At 40.7% G+C, this 20,863-nt stretch overlaps 1 protein-coding gene across 14 annotated transcripts in view; it reads left to right on the forward strand.

Annotated features, from left to right (window-relative positions):
• Positions 1–20,863, forward strand: part of LOC140201286 (spermatogenesis-associated protein 7 homolog) — a 129,429-nt gene that overhangs the window by 33,270 nt on the left and 75,296 nt on the right. For all 14 annotated transcript variants that reach the window (XR_011886822.1, XR_011886821.1, XR_011886820.1 and 11 more), the window contains one exon: positions 18,005–18,126. Coding sequence is in view for 11 of the 14 variants with exons in the window: in XM_072265129.1 (XP_072121230.1) it covers positions 18,005–18,126 (122 nt within the window). In the remaining 3 variants the exon portion in view is untranslated. The remainder of the gene's footprint in view (positions 1–18,004; positions 18,127–20,863) is intronic.

Raw genomic sequence — 20,863 nt, forward strand, 5'->3', positions numbered from 1 at the left:
CATTCATCACCTACGGGATCTTATCAAGAGCTGGGAGATAATGTTACAACTATATAAGACCTTGGTCAGACCCCATTTGGAAAACTGTGTTCAGTTCTGGTCACCTCACTATGGGAAGGATGTGGATACTATAGAGAGAGTGCAGAGGAGATTTACAAGGATGTTGCCTGGATTGAAGGGTGTACCCTATGAGAATAGGTTGAGTGTACATGGCCTTTTCTGCTTGGAGCGATGGAGGTGAGAGGGGACCTGACAGAGATGTATAAGATGATGAGGGCATTGATTGTATGGATAGTCAGAGGGTTTTTCCCTGGGCTGAAGTGGCTAACCTGAGGGGGCATAGTTTTACAATGCTTGGAAATGGGTACTGAGGGAATGTCAGGGGTAAGTTTTTCACACAGACAGTGGTGGGTGTGTGAAATGCACTGCCGGTGGCTGTGGTGGAAGGTAATACAATAGGGTCTTTTAAGAGCATCTAAGATAGGTACATGGAGCTTAGAAAAATAGAGGGCTATGCGCTAGGGAAATTCTAGGCAGTCTCTAGAGTTGGTTACATGGTCGGCACAACATTGTGGGCCGAAGGGCCTGTAATGTGCTGTAGACTTCTATATTCTATGTACTGCTAAGAGAAGTAATAGACTCAGTGACGTTTATCACCTCATAAGGAAATACAAGAAATATGAGATGAAAAATGCCTTCGGTAATTTGATTGTTCCCACAGAGTTTCCTTTCCTCAATCTCTAGATGGCCTTTCATCAGGTAAAGTCAGTATTTAGCTCTGCAGGGAGTCCTTGGTCTCTATGCTGCTGCTGTCATCCATTTCCCTATAAAATATGTTCTAAACCCATTCCTTCAATCTCTATTTTTGGTCACTCTTCCTAATATCCTTTTTAGCTTTGGAATATTAACCCACAGTTGCAGAATACATACCCTGATGCTCCATGATGTAAACTATTGCTAAAACATAGAAATACTAATCTCCTGCATTTCCATATCTCTGTTGTTGTTGTTGTTGTTGGCCTTATGCTTGTTGAAGTAATGATTGTTTCATGATGTATTTTTTTTGCACTCTTGAGTGGGGAAAAAAAATGTCTGGATTGCTCAGTAAAATGATTTCCAAATTGTCTGAAGTCTAATGGACATGAAAACCCATCTTTCTGGTATTAAAATGAAAGATCCAAACAATGTAGATGTTCAACTAAATAAATCTCTGAAAGAAAATTAAAAAGTCCAGAGCAACAATGTTAGCTTCAAATGTGAAATTGATGCATGCTGATTCTTATTCAGTGAGCAACACTTCCTGCAGGATTCAATTAGAAGGATAGTAAAGAGCATTGGTCACAATTAAATCTGCTCCTACCAACGTTACAGAGTAGAATATTATTGATATTTAATAAGAAACAGGAATGAGATTAATTAAACAAAAAAATCATGAAGTACATTTAATCAGAAAATCATTGAGTTGCAAAGGCAAATTATTCTGTTTTTATTGTTTATCACGGTTGTTAGCTGTTTAGTCATAGAGTTGCAAAATACATAAATGTGCCCTTCAGCCCTCCACATCTGTGCTGAAGGGCGTGTTCTAAGCTTCTGCAACCATCAATCTTCTGTCTGCTATGTAAAGCCCATAGGCTCTACAGTCAGAGCACACCTGTATATTAAAAAAAATCACTCTCAGCATCCACATTGAATTGGCTAAGATAATGCAACATTGGGTACAGGAGTCAAAAATGGAAATGACACTCATTTGCAGTAAGAGGCAAGAAATGTACGTCTTTGACAGATATGGTGCTTATTGGATTGCTGGGATTCTAGTCAATCATAAGGAAGGTAAGACTAAAATGGTACTCATCCATAGTCATGCTGTTATCCTATTGTGCCCTCACAAACTCTAAACTTAATTCACATAATACACCTAACCAAAACTATCTCTATTACAATAAATTAGAAATGACAAAACAGGGAAAATGTTTATTGGGCCTGATCTATTTTCCTGTATTCAACAGGAAAGTTTGCACTTTAACAAACCTAGCTGCAAAATTTATCAGGTCTGTTTTAGAAAACATTTAAATGTGTCTCCTTTTCCTTTATGTCCAGAGCATGACATTTCCAAAAATGCACAACCTAAGAGTGCAGAATTTTTTTTATCTTGTGTTGTATCAATAGGATTCTTCACAGACAGCTAGGATACAACATCCATGGTGGACCCTGACCGACGGAGGCCTCAGTCAGCCACACTGTATGAGTACATACAGTATAATACTATAACTACAGTCCATAAATAAGAGCAAAAGAAACTAACTTTCTAATAATTTAAATAGGGATTTTAAGCTCATCGCAGTATGGAAATTGGATAAGCAAGTAAGGGCACAGCCTCAGAAAAGAGGGGGCATACCTTTAGATCACAGATGAAGAGGAGTCTCTTTAGCCAGGGGGTGGTGAATCTGTGCAATTCATTGCCACAGGCGGCTGTGAAACCAAGTCATTGGGTATACTTAAAGCGGAGGTTGTTAGGTTCTTGATTGGTAAGGGCGTCGAAGGTAACAAGGAGAAGGATGGAGAATGGGGGTGAGGGGGATAATAGGCCAGTCATGGGGAATGACGGAGACCAGGCTCGATGGGCTGAATGGCCTAATTCTGCTCCTATGTCTGGTAGAGAAAGAGTATGTAATTTCTCTGAGAGGAAGTTTACTGCCTGTCCTCTGTGTTGCTCTCACTGGGAAGTGAGCTGCTTTTAGACGGGGGGGGGGGGGGGCGACAGAGACTGAGAAACAGCTGGTTATGACACTTTTACAAGCGAAGATGTAACAAATCTTGAAGATCAGCTGACTTGCTGAGTTCCTCCAGGATTTTGTGTGTGTGTTGCCATACAAAGCCAAGTAATGTCCACATCTACCAGAAATACCAAGGAGATTCAGAGTGCGATGTTGTTTGCACAACACAAACTGCAGTGGGACAAACAGACTAGAAGGAATGGAGATGTCTCTAATTAAACGATTTGCACACTAATAACAACTGCACCAAGCTGTGTTGCAAAAGGAGGAAGATTGGGCATGGGACTGGCAATCCAGAGCATTCTGTAAAAGCCCAGAGCTACAGAATTGCCAACAGAAGCTCCAAAGACTTCATCCCCAAGAGAGATCTTCACCTAAAAGACATATGAAGTCACTTGGTGAAAGCTGCAAGTCCGTGGATGGCACAGGACTGATCGACCTTCTCTCATCCAGTTGAAAACTGGCCCAGGACAGAAGGACTCTGGCGAGTTGCAGTTGGCAGCCTATGTCCCAGTAGGAGTGATGGGCTTAAGAAGAAGACCCATAACACTGAGTGTTGTGCGTGTGGCATAATTTCCTCTTAATATCGAGACATTTATATGCAACATCAGCTCATCAGATATATTTCTAAGGGGGAGAAAGTAGTGAAATTTCATCCTTTTTAGTCTGTTTCCTCTTCTGCCTATCACCTCAATGCGTGCAACAGAGATTATAGAAAGAACAGGCAGGAGATGATGCTTAATCGAAGCCAGTGGGATGAGTTACAGGGCAATACAGGCATGGTGCAGTTAAAACAGAAAGCAACAAATACTGGACTGAGAGTGTTGTATTTGAATGCACGCAACATAAGGAATAAAATGAACGATCTGGAAATTCAGCTACAGATTGGCAAATATGATGTTGTGGCCACCTTTGAAACTTGACTAAAAGGATGACTGCCGTTGGAAGCTGAACATCCAAGGATATATGGTATATCAGAAAGATAGATGAGTAGGCGAGGGGGTGGTGTGGCTCTGTGCAGAAGAAGTAATATTAAATCATTGGAAAGAGATGATATAGGATTGGAAGGTATAGAGCCTCTATGGGTTGAGTTAAGAAATGGCAAGGGTAAAAGGACTCTAATGGCAGTTGTATAGAGGCCTCCAAACAACAGCTGGGATGTGGATCACAAATTACAGCAGGAGATAGAAAAGGCATGTCAGAAAGGCAATGTCATGACAATCATTGGGGATTTTAACATGAAAGTGGATTGGGGAAACCAGATCAGCAGTGGACCTTGAGAGAGAATTTGTAGAATGTCTAAGGGGTGGCTTTTTTGAACAGGTTGTTGAGCCCACTAGGGGATCGGCTGTGCTGGATTAGGTGTTGTGCATTGATCCGGAGGTGATAAGAAAACTTAAGGTTAAGGAACCCTTAGGGAACAGTGATCACAATATGATCGAGATCACATTGAAATTTGAGAGGGAAAAAATAAAATCCAGTGTGTTGCTATTTCAATGAAATAAAGGAAATTACAATGGCACGAGAGGGGAACTGGCCAAAGTTGACTGGAAAGGGACATTTGCAGGAAAGAAAGCAGAGCAGCAATGGCTAGAGTTTCTGTGAAAAATGAGGGAAGTGCAAGACAAATATATTCCAAATAAGAAGAAATTTTCAAAGGGAAGGAGGACACTACCATGGCTGACAAGAAGTCAGAGCTAGTGGGAAGTTAGAGGATTGGGAAGCTTTTAAATCTTGCAGAAGGCAACTGAGAAGGTCATTCAGAAAGAAAAGATGAATTATGAGAAGAAGCTGGGGACTAATATCAAAGAAGATACTAAAAGCTTTTTTAAGTATATAAAGGGTAAAAGAGAGTAGAGGGTAGATATAGGACCAATACAAAATGATGCTGGAGTATTGTAATGAGAGATGGCAGAGGAACAGAATGCGTATTTTGCATCAGTCTTCACAGTGGAAGACATCTGCAGTATACCGGACATATACAAGAGTGCCAGGGAAGTGAAGTTTGTGCGGTGAAAATTATGACTGCGAAGGTGCTCAGGAAGCTTAATGGTCTGAAGGTGGATAAATCTCCTGGACCTGATGAAATGCACCCTTGGGTTCTGAAGGAAGTAACTGGAGAGATTGCAGAGGCATTGAAGATGATCTTTCAAGAAGCGATAGATTCTGGCATTGTACTGGATGACTGGAAAATTGCAAATGTAACTCTGCTATTTAAGAAGGGTGGGAGGCAGCAGAAAGGAAACTATAGACCTGTTAACCTGTTATCAGTAGTTGGGAAGTTGTTGCATTGATTGTTAGGGATGAGATTACAGAGTACCTGGAGGCACATGACAGGATAGGCCAAAGCCAGCATGGTTTCCTGAAAGGAAAATCCTGTCTGACAAACCTACTGCAATTCTTTGAGGAAATTACAAGCAGGGTAGACAAAGGAGATGCCGTAGACATGGTGTACTTGGATTTTCAGAAGGCCTTTGCCAAGATGCCACACATGAGGTGACTTAGCAAGATAAGAGCTCATGGAATTACAGGGAAGTTACTAGAGTGGGTGGAGCATTAGCTGGTCGGCCAAAAACCGAGAGTGGGAATAAAGGGATCCTATTCTGACTGGCTGCCGGTTACCAGTGGGGTTCCACCAGGGTCTGTGCTGGGACTGCTGCTTTTTATGATCTATGTCAATTACTTGGACTACGGGATTAATGGCTAATTTTGCTGATGATACAAAGATAGGTGGAGGAGTGTGTAGTGTTGAGGAAACAGAGACTTAGATAGTTTAGGGGAATGGGCAAAGAAGTGGCAAAAAAAATAAAATGTTGGAAAGTATATGGTCATGCACTTTGGTGGAAGAAATAAACAGGCAGACTATTATTTAGATGGGGAGAGAATTCAAAATGCAGAGATGCAAAGGTACTTGGGAATCTTTGTGCAAGATACCCTAAAGGTTAAATTCCATGTTAAGTCAGTTGTGAAAAAGGCAAATGCAATGTTGGCATTCATTTCTAGAGGTATAGAATATAAGAGCAGGGATGTGATGTTGGGTCTCTATAAGGCGCACGTGAGACCACACTTGGAGTATTGTGTGCAGTTTTGGGCTCCTTATTAGAAACCATAGAAAAACTACAGCACAGAAACAGGCCTTTTGGCCCTTCTTGGCTGTGCCGAACCATTTTCTGCCTAGTCCCACTGACCTGCACACGGACCATATCCCTCCATACACCTCCCATCCATGTATCTGTCCAATTTATTCTTAAATGTTAAAAAAGAACCCGCATTTACCACCTCGTCTGCCAGCTCATTCCATACTCCCACCACTCTCTGTGTGAAGAAGCCCCCCCCAATGTTCCCTTTAAACTTTTCCCCCCTCACCCTTAACCCATGTCCTCTGGTTTTTTTTTCTCTCCTTGCTTCAGTGGAAAAAGCCTGCTTGCATTCACTCTATCTATACCTATCATAATTTTATATACCTCTATCAAATCTTCCCTCATTCTTCTACGCTCCAGGGAATAAAGTCCTAACCTATTCAACCTTTCTCTGTAACTGAGTTTCTCAAGTCCTGGCGACATCTTTGTAAACCTTTTCTGTACTCTTTCAACCTTATTTATATCCTTCCTGTAATTTGGTGACCAAAACTGAACACAATACTCCAGATTTGGCCTCACCAATGCCTTATACAACCTCATCATAACATTCCAGCTCTTATACTCAATACTTCGATTAATAAAGGCCAATGTACCAAAAGCTCTCTTTACGACCCTATCTACCTGTGACGCCACTTTTAGGGAATTTTGTATCTGTATTCCCAGATCCCTCTGTTCTACTGCACTCCTCAGTGCCTTACCATTAACCCTGTATGTTCTACCTTGGTTTGTCCTTCCAACGTGCAATATCTCACACTTGTCTGTATTAAACTCCATCGGCCATTTTTAAGCCCATTTTTCCAGCTGGTCCAAGTCCCTCTGCAGGCTCTGAAAACCTTCCTCACTGTCTACTACACCTCCAATCTTTGTATCATCAGCAACTTTGCTGATCCAATTTACCACATTATCATCCAGATCATTGATATAGATGACAAATAACAATGGACCCAGCACTGATCCTTGTGGCACACCACTAGTCACAGACCTCCACTCGGAGAAGCAATTCTCTACTACCACTCTTTGGCTTCTTCCATTGAGCCAATGTCTAATCCAATCTACCACCTCGCCATGTATACCTAGCGACTGAATTTTCCTAACTAACCTCCTATGCAGGACCTTGTCAAAGGCCTTACTGAAGTCCATGTAGACAATATCTACTGCCTTCCCTTCATCCACTTTCCTGGTAACCTCGTTGAAAAACTCCAATAGATTGGTTAAAAATGACCTACCACGCACAAAGCCATGTTGACTCTCCCTAATAAGTCCCTGTCTATCCAAATGCTTGTAGATCCTGTCTCTTAGTACTCCCTCCAATAACTTACTTACTACCAATGTTAAACTTACCGGCCTATAATTTCCTGGATTACTTTTCAATCCTTTTTTAAACAACGGAACAACATGAGCCACTCTCCAATCCTCCGGCACCTCACCCGTAGACAGCGACATTTTAAATATTTCTGCCAGGGCCCCTGCAATTTCAACACTAGTCTCCTTCAAGGTCCGAGGGAACACCCTGTCAGGTCCCGGGGATTTATCCACTTTAATTTTCCTCAAGACAGCAAGCACCTCCTCCTTTTCAATCTGTTTTCATGATCTCACTACTTGTTTCCCTTAACTCCATAGACCTCATGCCAGTTTCCTTAGTAAATACAGAGCTAAAAACCTATTTAAGATCTCCCCCATTTTCTTTGGTTCCACACATAGCCGACCACTCTGATCTTCAAGAGGACCAGTTTTATCCCTTACAATCCTTTTGTTCTTAATATACCTGTAAAATCTCTTTGGATTATTCTTCACTTTGACTGCCAAGGCAACCTCATGTCTTCTTTTAGCCCTCCTGATTTCTTTCTTAAGTATTTTCTTGCACTTCTTATACTCCTCAAGCACCTTATTTACTCCCTGTTTCCTATACATGTCATACAACTCCCTCTTCTTCTTTGTCAGAGTTGCAATATCCCTTGAGAACCAAGGTTCCTTATTCCTATTCACTTTGCCTTTAATCCTGACAGGAACATATAAACTCTGCACTCTCAAAATTTCTCCTTTGAAGGCTTCCCACCTACCGATCACACCTTTGCCAGAGAACAACCTGTCCCAATCCACACTTTTTAGATCCTTTTTCATTTCTTCAAATCTGGCCTTCTTCCAGTTCAGAACCTCAACCCTAGGACCAGATCTATCCTTGTCCATGATCAAGTTGAAACTAATGGTGTTATGATCACTGGAACCAAAGTGCTCCCCTACACAGACTTCCGTCACTTGTCCTAACTCGTTTCCTAACAGGAGATCCAATATTGCATCCCCTCTAGTTGGTTCCTCTATATATTGATTTAGAAAACTTTCCTGAACACATTTTACAAACTCTAAACCATCTAGACCCCTAACAGTATGGGAGTCCCAATCAATATATGGAAAATTAAAATCCCCTACCACCACTACTTTATGTTTCCTGCAGTTGCCTGCTATCTCTCTGCAGATTTGCTCTTCCAATTCTCGTTGACTATTGGGTGGTCTGTAATACAATCCCACTAATGTGGCCATACCTTTCCTGTTTCTCAGCTCCACCCATAAGGACTCAGTAGACAAGCCCTCTAACCTGTCCTGCCTGAGCACTGCTGTAATATTTTCCCTAACAAGCAATGCTCATCCCCCACCTTTCATTCCTCTGCCTCGAACACATCTGAAACATCGGAACCCTGGAATATTAAGCTGCCAGTCCTGCCTCTCCTGTAGCCAAGTTTCACTAATTGCTATAACATCATAATTCCATGTGTCAATCCACGCCCTCAACTCATCCGCCTTCCCCGCAATACTCCTAGCATTGAAATATATATACACCTTAGAAGATTTTTACCACCACTCACAACCTTTCTATTAGCGGATTTGCTTGAACTTTTAACATCATTTATTTTCACCCCAGCCACGCTGTCAGCTCTGGCACTCTGGTTCCCATCCCCCTGCAAATCTAGTTTAAAGCCTCCCCAAAAGCACTAACAAACCTCCCTGAGAGGATATTGGTCCCTCTGTTGGTCCCCCTGTAGTTCAAGTGTAACCCGTCTCTCTTGTACAGGTCCCACCTGCCCCAGAAGAGGTCCCAATGATCCTGAAATCTGAAACCCTGCCCCCTACACCAGTTCCTCAGCCACTTGTTCATCCTCCAGAGCATCCTATTCCTACTCTCACTGACACGTAGCACAGGTAGCAATCCTGAGATTACCACCTTTGAGGTCCTGCTTTTCAACTTCCTACCAAGCTCTCCAGGACCTCCTCACTCTTCCTTGCTATGTCATTGGTACCGATGTGCACCACGACATCTGGCTGATCACCCTCCCACTTCAGGATGTCATGCAAGCGATCAGAGACATCCTTGACCCTGGCACCCGGGAGGCAACAAACCATCCTGGATTCTCTGTCACAACCACACAACCTCCTATCTGCACCTCTAACTATCGAGTCCCCCATCACTACCACTGTCCTCTTTTTCCACCCTCCTTTCTGCACTGCAGAGCCAGACTCAGTGCCAGAGATCCAGCTACTGCAGCTTGTCCCAGGTAAGTCCTTTTAGAAAAGGTATACTGACATTGGAGAGGGTTCAGAGGAGATTCATGAGAATGATTCCAGGAATGAAAGTGTTACCATATGAGGAACATCTGGCAGCTCTTAGACTGTGTTCCCTGGAGTTCAGGAGAATGAGGGGGGATCTCATAGAAACATTCCAAATGTTAAAAGGCCTGAACAGATTAGATATGGCAAAGATTTTTCCCATGGTAGAGGATTCTAGGGCAAGAGGGCCCGACTTCAGGATTAAAGGAACGTCCTTTTAGAACTGAGATGTGGAGAAATTGCTTTAATCAGAGGGTGGTAAATCGCTGGAATTTGTTGCCATGAGTGGCTGTGGAGGCACTGGGTGTATTCAAGGCAGAGATAGACAGGTTCTTGATTAGCCAGGGCATCAAAGAATATGGGGTAAAAACAGGGGAGTGGGGATGACTAGAAGAATTGGATCAACCCATGATTGAATGGTGGAGCAGACTCAATGGGCCAAATAGCCTACTTCTATTCCTATATCTTATGGTCTAAGTTGAGTTCCACTATTCCTCTGTCTCAGGGGTTGCCAACATTTTTTATGCCATGAACCGATACCATTAAGCAAGGTGTCCATGGACCCCAGGCTCAGAACCCCTGCTCTATATTGGCATCAAAAGTAAACACTTCTAACCTTTCTAATACTGCAATTAATCTGATAAGAATAGCCCATCAAAAAAATCTAAATGTTTATAATGTTAAACAGAAAAATTAATAAGTGCAAAAGAAATATAAATAGCTATAGTAGAATGGTATGGGACTAACTAGGGGTCTGAGTGAAATTGACATTGAAATAGATCTTTTGTTTTAATCAATTGAAAAACAACATCCAAAGCATTTTGATGAGAATTCCAAATATTTAGTATTCTTTGTATGAAATTCCTAATTTTAATCCTGAATGTATTGACTCTTGTGATTAAATGACATTACTATTGAAAATGATGGCAGAAGGTCAATGACACAGACTGAATTTGTTGATCTGGCTAAACCTTTTCCCTTTCTGCCAAATGTTTATTGTCATCTATTAAATCAGCTTACTGGGAAAGGCATAGACCATTCCTGTTCATACCACCTGTTTCTGACCTCCTTTAAGAAAAACGAAACCAATATTCCCAGGGCGATTCTCTTTCCCCTTTTGTGAACCACAGAAGGAAATAGTAGCTGCACAAAAGGAAGCCATTCGGTCTTTGATTCCAATCCTCCTGTCTGCAAGACGAAGCTTTTCTCTAGAGCACTAATTTTTTTTCAAGTTGGGAATGAGGATGAGCGGCTTTAACTGCTGTTGTCAAGAGAGCTCTCTTGTTCACTCCAATATGTTTACAGATTTCTGTTTGGGAGGTTCATCTAATATTTGAGAATTTTCCGAAGCTGCTGCAGCATCTGTGAGTTTAGGTGATGTTTTGAAACTTAAGTAATAACATAAATAAAGGGAATTTTAGCCATATTCAATGCACTAAAGCCCTGCTACAATTCCTGCTAATATTTTATACATTCCTGGCTATTTCCCAAGGAAATTCAAAATTCCTATTGGAAAATGTTGAGATTACACAAAACTCATTTCATAGATGTCATAGAATGCTTTATTGCTCTTTGTGCAGATGGGTGCAAGTCTGTATATGTTATCTTTCTTGCTGATATAACACAATTATCTACTTATATCTATGAAAAAAGGTAACAGAATGTCTTCCAGTGAGTCAGCAGCATCAGTTACAGGTGTCGCAGGTAGACAGTGGTGAAGAATAATTTTGGCATGCTGGCCTTTGTCAGTCAGAGCAGTGAATAGAGAAGCTGAGATGTATCTAGACAGCTAGGACACAATATCCACGACTGACAGAGGCTGTCGTATTCTATGCTGCACACTGACATGGAAGTCTTCAGGTGTCAGTCTCCTCATGTGGATTCCAAACTTACTTTCTCAAACCATATTAAGTTTAAATTTAGAAAAAATTAGAAGTGATATTTTTGACCCTTCGGTTAAATTTGAAGAAACTTGGAAACCTTTTATGCAACATTTTCATATGATGTAATCTGACCTTTCCGATTTTTTTTCTAAATTTGAATTATATGATGAGAGGAGCGGAGTTAACGACATTATTGAACATGTCCGATATAAGCTGTTGGTCTAGCCCTGTTTTGTTTTTTCTTTCTTGGGGTTTTTTTCTTTTTTTTTCTTTTGGGGTTTTTTTGTTTATATTTTTTTTCTTTTATTTCTTTTTTTAATGTTTAATCTCATTATGAGTTTGGAAGTCTTTTATATCTATGTTACTTAAAATTCATTTTATACATGTTGATGAACATTTTTCCAGTCTCTGTGTACCAACTTTGTTATTGAGTTTGTAATTTTGAAAAATTAATAAAAAGATTTAAAAAGAAAGAAAGGATTCCAAACTTACAACATTAAGAGGAAGTGATATGAAGTCTGTTATATTTGAAAATATCCCTTGTAACCTTTGAAGATGTTGCAGATGACTGTTCCAGATGATAAGAAAACTCTTATAGAGAGGGTGCAGAGGAGATCTACAAGGATGTTGCCTGGATTGGAGGAAGTAACTTATGAGAATAGGTTTAATGAACTTGGCTTTTTCTCCTTGGAACGACGGAGGATGAGAGGGGTATAAGATGATGAGGGGCATTGATTGTGTGGATAGCCAGAGGCTTTTTCCCAGGGCTGAAATGGCTAATACGGGTCGGGGGGGGGGCATAGTTCTAAGGTGCTTGGAAATAGGTACTGAGGGGATGTCATGGGTAAGTTTTTCCACACACACAGTGCTGGGTGTGTGGAATGCACTGGTGGCAGCAGTGGGGAAGCAGATACAATAGGGTCTTTTAAGAGCTTCTTAGATAGGTATATGGAGCATAGAAAAATAGAGGGCTCTGTGGTAGGGAAATTCTGGGCAGGCTCTGGAGTAGGTTACATGGTTGGCACAACATTGTGGGCTGAAGGGCCTGCAATGTGCTGTAGATTTCTATGTTCTATGTTATGTTGCAGTTGTATAAGATGTTAGCGAGGACTCATTTGGAATATTGTATTCAATTTTGTCAACCTACTGTTAGAAAGATAGAATTAAGCTGGAAAGAGTGCAGAGATTTGTAAGGTTGTTGCCAGGACTTGAGGAACTGAGTTATGGAGAGTGGTCGAGTAGGTTGGAACCATTTTCATTGGAGCATAAGAGAATGTGGGACAGTTTAATGGAAGTGTATAAAAGAATGAGGGACATAGAAAGGGTTAATGTGTAGTCTTTTTCCCAGGGTTGAGAAATCAAGAACTAGTGGACATAGGTTTAAAATGAGAGAGGAGAGCTTTATTAGGAATCTGAGGTGCCTTATTTTCACCTAGAGGGTGATAAGTATGTGAAATGAGCTGCCAGAACAAGTGGTTGAGGCAGAAACATTACAAAAATGTAAAAGGTACTTGGAGCAATACATGGATAGGGAAGTTTAAGAGTGTTATGGGCCAATCGTCCGTGACCACTCAGGATGTGCACAGCACAATTGGCAGGTATGTTTACAGACATATTTAATCTCTCCCTCTCCCATTGTAGAGTGCCCTCCTGCTTCAAATTATCCACCATTGTCCCTGTATCAAAAAAGACCAAGGTAACATGCCTGAATGACTGGTGTCCTGTTGCACTCAGCTCAATAATAAGCAAATGTATTGAGAGGCTGGTCAAGGACTACATCTGCTGCATGCTACCACCCAAACTGGATCTCCTACAGTTCACCTACCGATGCAACCAATCGACAGACGACGCAATAGCCACTGCTGTACATACTGTCCTTACACATCTAGAGAGGGATACTTAAGTGAGAATGCTGTTCTTGGACTACAGTTCATCATTCAACACCATAATTCCATCCAGGCTCGACAGGAAGCTCAGAGACCTCGACCCTGAGCCTGCTTCGTGCAGCTGGATCCTGGACTTTCTGTCAGATCTCCAGCACTCCCTCACCTCCACCCCTCTGACTCTCAATACAGGACCCCTTCAGGGCTGTATACTAAGTCCCCTCCTTTACTCCCTGTATACACATGACTGTGTTGCCGCCCACAGCTCTAATCTGCTAATTAAATTTGCTGACAACACTATAGTGATTGGCCTAATCTTAAACAATAACGAGGTGGCCTACAGGGAAGAAGTCATCTCTCTGACACTGTGGTGCCAAGAAAACAACCTCTCCCTCAATGTCGCAAAAACAAAGATGCTTGTTGTGGATTACAGGAGGAATAGAAATGGGCTAACCCCTATTGACATCAATGGATCTGGGGTTGAGAGGGTAAACAGCTTCAAGTTCCTCAGCATCCAAATCACTGAGGATCTCACATGGTCTGTACACATCAGCTGTGTGGTGAAAAAGGCACAACAGCACCTCTTTCACCTCAGACGGTTGAGGAAGTTTGGTATAGGTCCCAAATCCTAAGAACTTTCTACAGGAGCACAATTGAGAGCATCCTGACTGGCTGCATTACTGCCTGGTATGGGAATTGTACCTCCCTTAATCACAGGATTCTGCGGAGAGTGGTGTGGACAGCCCAGCGCATCTGTAGTTGTGAACTTCCCATGATTCAGGACATTTACAAAGACAGGTGTGAAAAAAGGGCCTGAAGGATCACTGGGGACCTGTCACCCCAATCACAATCTATTCCAGCTGCTACCATCTGGGAAACGTTACCACAGCATAAAAACCAAGGCCAACAGGCTCCGGGACAGCTTCTTCCACCGGGCCATCAGACTGATTAACTCACGCTGATTTGAGTGGATTTCTATGTTACATTGACTGTTCTATTTATGGCAGACAGAGTGTAGGTGTTCAGAGAAACGGTCTCCCAGCCTGCGTTGGGTCTCACCAATATATAGCAGGATTTCCCAGTGACCACACATTTTAATTCCATGGGGTTCGTGACAATACTCCTTGCTCATCCTCTGGGCTTTCCCCCTCCCCCTTTCTTCCTGCCTAAGCCTCCCGTTCCATGATCCTCTCATATCCTTTTTGCCAATCAACTTTCCAGCTCTTAGCTCCATCCCTCCCCCTCCTGTCTTCTCCCATCATTTCGGATCTCCCCCTCCCCCTCCCACTTTCAAATCTCTTACTATCTCTTCTTTCAGTTAGACCTGACAAAGGGTCTCGGCCCAAAATGTCAACTGTACCTCTTCCTATAGATGCTGCCTGGCCTGCTGCGTTCACCAGCAATTTTTATGTGTGTTGCTTGAAATTCCAGCATCTGCAGATTTCCTCATGTTTGCGTATTCCCTTTATTTGTATGTTCCAAGTATTTATAACTAAATGAAAAGTTACAAAGCATTGTTTAGCCAGCAAAAATACTACAGCAGTGTTGTAACAAATTGATATCTGGAAATGTTCAAAGGTATCATGGTTGAGTTCTGCTGTTGCAGAATGCTGAAACAGTTCCTTTCTGTTTATAAGTGCAAATTGTCGTGTAACCATAGTGCCTGTTAACAAGTTCATGTTGTTTATTCAGTTCCAGCCAGAACATTTGGTTCACTAACACAATCAACTTGCTTTTTCAATTATACATAAATCACAAATACTATATTTCCTTGCCACAAATTCTTCAGAGAATCTGTAATCAAGTTTTTTCATAATGGTTTAATGAAATATAGATTCTTTTTCATAAAAGGATTTTTAAAAAGTTGTTTTTCTCTGTTGCTGTTTGCAGCTATTATTTGTGACTTTTGTGCAACATGTTAACGTGGATGAAGTTCTAAAAGTAATTTTAATTAATGCTATAAACATAATAGTCAGAAATGTGGTCTCAGTAACTAGTGGTTCAGAAGGAATCCGATGATATTCTTAACTTCCCACACTAGCAGATGCTGGACATAATAAATGATAGATGACACTGCATCCATCACTTTGCTCAATCACTGAATTCCACATGGTGAGAAACAGCAAGGAACCTCAGATGCCATTCAGTTTAAAGGGAGTGATTCCACCTGAAGCAATGGGAAGTTAAGTGTATTTTTAAAAAAATATACAGATATTATCCTATAATCAGATTCTGATTTATCGATCACTTACACAATGTCAAAGCTATTGTTTTATAGCAGCAGCACAATGCAAGACATAAAATTCCAAACTGTTCAGAAATCTGTTGGTGGAGGGGATGAAACTGCCCTGAATCATTGTGTGTGTGTCTTCAGCCTCCTGTACCTTTACCCAAATATTACTAATGAGAAGAAGACATGTCCTGGATGATGATGGTCCTTAGTAATGGATGTTGCCTTATGGAGACACCACCTCTTGAAGGTGTCCTCAGTGGTGGGAGGGTTGTGTCTGTAATGTAATGGCTGAGTCCATAACCTTCGACAGCTTTCTGCGATCCTGTGCATATGGATCCTCCATATCAGGCTGTAATGAAACAGTCAGATGCTCTCCATTGTATGTCTATAGGAATTTATAAGAGTCTTTGGTGACATATCAAATCTCCTCAAACTCATGACAGCGAGCACTGCCATGCCTTCTTCTGGTTGCATTAATATGTTGTACATTTTTGTAATGTGTTGCATCAATGTGATCCCTTGAGATGCTGACACCCAGGTTTTGAAGCATGACGGTCAGTGTTGAGGGGATGATGGTTTTGAATGCTGGGTTGTAAGCAATAAACTGATGCTTGTTTGGTAGCTGTCTACGTGCTCCGAAGCAGAGTGTAGAACCAGTGAGGATGTCGCTGTTGTTGAACTGTTGTGATGGTAGGTGAATTGCAGTGGGTTCAGACCAGATCCTTACTCAGCCAGGCATTAATTGTGGTCACAACCAACCTCTTGAAGCACTTCATTATGTTAGATACTGTATGAGTGCTACCAGTTATTGAAGAAGCTCACCCTGCTCTTCTTGAGCTCTGCTATGATCAATAGCCTCAGAACTGAGAGGATGAAGATGTCTGCGAACATTTCAGCCAGTTGGCCGGCACAGGTTTTCGGTACCTCACCAGCTACACCTTCAGAGCCTGATGCCTTGTGAGGATTCACCCTCTTGAAAGGTGTTTTGAACATCTCCGGATACAAGACAGATTTTTAAACTTTAAGAACAAAAATTTTACAAGGTTTGATACCAAGAAGGTGGTCTGTCTTTAGCTTTGCTTTCTGTCAAAGCCTGTTGGACACAGCTTAATTCATACTGATCAGCAAGTTTGGGCCTCCACTTTGAGATCAGGTCAGTAAAGGCAGGCAGGCAGAGATTTGGGGCATCATTTCAGGGAGGTTTAGTTAAATCCATACCATTAGCTATCATTTCTAACTGTAATGGTTTGTTTGCTATGTGCTTAGATCTTTTTATTGAATGTTCATCCATTACTTTAACTCCCAATCGTTTGAGATTTTGTTCTGAATTCCACTTTGGGAAGACAAAACTGGACAGGACTTGAGCCAGATTTGTTGAGGAACAGAGACCAAGGTGTTCAGGTAGATGAAAGTGGTGATGTAGGTCAACAGGGTGATAAAGAAGGCATTTGGCATGCTTACATTCATTAAGAAGATACAAGAGATGGGACGTCATGTTACAGGTGTACAAGACATGGTAAGGCCGCATATGAAGTACTGTGAACAGCATTTTGTCTGTGTTGCCCAGCAAGCTGCTTTTCTTTTTGTACTCTCGAACCACTATCACGTCACATTAATCATACCAGTTCTCCATTTTGAAGGTGTGGTGGCAGTGGTTTTAAGAAGAGGCTTTAACCAAAAAGTTACATTATAGTCACAACTACAAACTTTGTTTCAAATCTATACTGAGAGATATCCTAAGGTCATGCAAGCAATTCTATCTATATATCTATCTCCCTCCCTCCCTTTCTTTCTACCTATCTATCTCCCTCCCTTTCTTTCTACCTATCTATCTCCCTCCCTTTGTCATGGTGTAACAATGCCAAATCAGAAGAGTACATGTTCATTTCATATCATGGTCACCATGATTTCAGTATATCCTATTCCTAAGGTTATTTTAATGCTATGGCTTTATGGACATATCAGTTTTTGAGAACTGGTATTCACTGCATAGGAAATTAGATGGATTGGATTGATTTCCAAAGTTTCAGTGCAGATTTTCTCTTTCCTCAGATTCTGCCTAGCCTGTTTAGAGTTGCTATCGTTTTCTGTTTTAACTTCAGATTTCCAGTATCTACAATTGAAACACCTTCAGTAAGTCCAAAAGACTGAGGTTGGGTAAAATACTGAAAGGCTTTTATTCGCTGTACAATACGACCTCCATGGTGAATGTCTGCCCCCCGGACTGAGGGGGAGGGGCAAGGTGAAACACCTTTATACAGGATTCTGTGGGAGGAGCCACAGGGGCAGTCAGCAGAGGAGTGTGTCCAGACAGTTAACCCAGTTACAACATATATACATGGTTTACCACAACCACTTATTAGATTTTCAGGATAGCGTCAAGTATAATCTGCACTTTGTAAAATGCAACAACTTATTTAATTTGTTCACTGAGCTGCTATCAATGTTTGGTGAGGAAGAATATTAGAATGAAACTATTCTGCTTTTATAGACAAAGATCAACTGAAAAGAGAGAGACTCAAGAAAGCAGGACAAAAGTATCAGAAGAAAATTCTGTACCTCCATCCATCACCTCAAATGAACACCGGGTCTGTCTCACCATCAGCATGCAGAGTAAGTACAATATAATGTAATTTGAATATGTTTATTATGGTTTATACATGTGTCTGTGTTTGTGTTCAGCCTTAAGAGAAAACCTGTAAATGCTGGAAATCCATGCAACACACACAAAATGCTGGAGGAACTCAGCAGGTCAGACAGCATCTATGGAAAAGAGTAAACAGTCGACATTTTGGGCCGAGGCCCTTCAGCAGAACTCCAACTTACCGGAAATGTCAACTACTGTATACTCTTTTCCATAGATGCTGCCTGGCTTGCTGAATTCCTCCAGCATTTTGCGTGTGGAGCTGTTACCATTGTTGCTTTGTATCTTTCCAAATTATCACATTATTAATACTTTGCTAGGATTACTCTGCACTTCGCAAAATGCAGTGATCCAGTATTTTCTTTCAGCTTAGAAGAAAATGAAAATGACCCCCCTATGCAAAGGATTGGTTACTTACTCAATCCTGGTTATACTTTCAACAGTCTCCATGCTAACCTGAAAGCAGATAGATAAGTTTTGAACCATATTCCCATACTATCATTAATTTTCTCCTCTAACATTACTTGACTCTGTCCCTCTCTCAGCTCATCTGCTTCTGAAAGCTGATTCATTTAATTTATTTATTTATTACCTCTACCCATAACAATTCCAAAGCATTCTCAACTGAACTCCCGAGCTGTGGAGTTATAACATTTAAAAGAGCTTTGCAGTAACTGAGAGTGCTAGAAAAAGAAGTTCAGCTGTCCTAGAGTTGACCGTAGATCATGTGTTCCCTATGTGATATTAAATAAAATACAGAAGAAAATTCTGCAGGCCAGGCAGCATCTTTAAAGGAGAAACAACTAATGTTTCAGGTCTGACATTCTTGACTTCTTTTTGTACCTTGCATATTGTGAATATAATATAAATCACCATTTGTCTAGATCAGGGATAGCTGATCAGACACATGCGCCAGAAGTGGTGCATTGGATGATTAGAAGTGGCACTTTGCACCCCAGTGATAATAATAAAAATGTAAGCCTACTTATGCAAAAAGTATTAACCAAAAACAGATTTGTAGAAAAAAAATCAGTTCGTGCTTTGTGAACATTTGCAGTTTTGTACTTTTTCGAAAATTAAGCCTTGTTTTTACATTCCGTTCCCCATCACGGTGCAAAAGAAAATGAGCAAAAGAAAAGCAGAATGTGCTAGTAAGCGTGAATTCAATGAACAGTGGGAAAATGAGTTCTTATTTATAGCGGGTCTGGCAGGAAAACCTGTGTGCATTGTTTGTGAAAACACTTTCTCACATAATAGAAGACATGATCTTAATAGACACTATAAAACAAAACATCAGACTGAAATAGAAGGAAAACTGAAGCTAGTGCTTGGGTCTGAGTTACGGAAAGAATATGTGATTAAGGAAAAAGAAGAAATCAAAAGAAGACAAAATATACAGTATTTGTTAAAAGCCTCATTAAGGTAAGTAATGTTTATCTTGTTTTTATATTGTCAATATATCATGTAAATGCTAAGTAAATCTATATTAACATATTTTTAAAAGAATTGAATGGGGGTACAAGAGTTGTATGGTGCATCTGAATTCATGCATGAAAAGATTGACGCACGGAATGTGAAAGGTTGGCCACCCCTGGTCTAGATCATTAAAATCTGTCTCATATCTGGCTCAAATTTGCCACAAGGCAATAATTTTTTTTTGCAATTGATATACTTTAACACATTTGATCAATCAACCAGAAGACATCCATCACCATCTATTTGCTTCCTCTTCACTCCCTCGCTCAGGAACATCTGCTGTATTTATCAACTCAGTGCCAGATGAGAACCATTAGGACTTGTCAAATGAAGTAATTTATAGTCCATATCAAAGAATGCTGAATCTGAGTATTTTCCAATGTTATGTACACATAACTTTTATGTATACATTGGTAAAGAGAAATGCATGCACTGTTAATAACCCCAAGAGATAACAAACTTCTTTGAAGACGTTATTCACTAAATAATGTCAATGTTGTAATGTAGGGAAGTATGGCAACCAACTTACAGACAGTACAGACAGTAAACAATGATGTGATGATGCCCAGATAATTTGTTTCATCAGTTATAATTGTTCACAAAGGCACTATAGAGTACTACCTTGCCTTTTAGAATAGTACCGTGAAATCTCTTTTTGTACTTACCCAAAAGCAAAACTTAATGGTCCATTCTTAAGATGGCATATCCAATACTGTTGTATCCCCTCAATCATCCATCATTCACCATAGTGAAAAATTGTACAAAATCTATTTTGTGAATTCCCTTCACAGTCATAAAATTGGTTGCCACATGTTGTCATAAAAGTTGAAGAGTAAAAATGTTTCTGTTCCACAAACTATCTGTGGCTGTATGTGGAATATAATAAAGATAAAAGTATGAAAACTTATTTTTTTGGCAATGATCAGCCATCTGCTTCATATCTGTTATCTCTGCTAAGCTAGTTCCATTTTTCAAACTTTCCATTGCCGGCTCCATCTTTGACCTGTAACAATCACACAGAATTTTTATATTTCTATAAAATCCCACCCTCAAAATTAACATTTTTCCCAATTACATCCCTATCTTAAATTTTTCTTTCCTCTTGAATGTTCTGTAATCACCATATATTTTGCCTCTCACTCCTTACTCCCTTTTCAAGTCTGTTTACGTTATCTTCTGTGTACCTGGTTGAACTATATGATACCACTGACAATGATGATCCACAATGAG

The sequence above is a fragment of the Mobula birostris genome, chromosome 8 (genome assembly GCF_030028105.1).
Source record: "Mobula birostris isolate sMobBir1 chromosome 8, sMobBir1.hap1, whole genome shotgun sequence".
NCBI classification, from domain to species: domain Eukaryota; kingdom Metazoa; phylum Chordata; class Chondrichthyes; order Myliobatiformes; family Myliobatidae; genus Mobula; species Mobula birostris.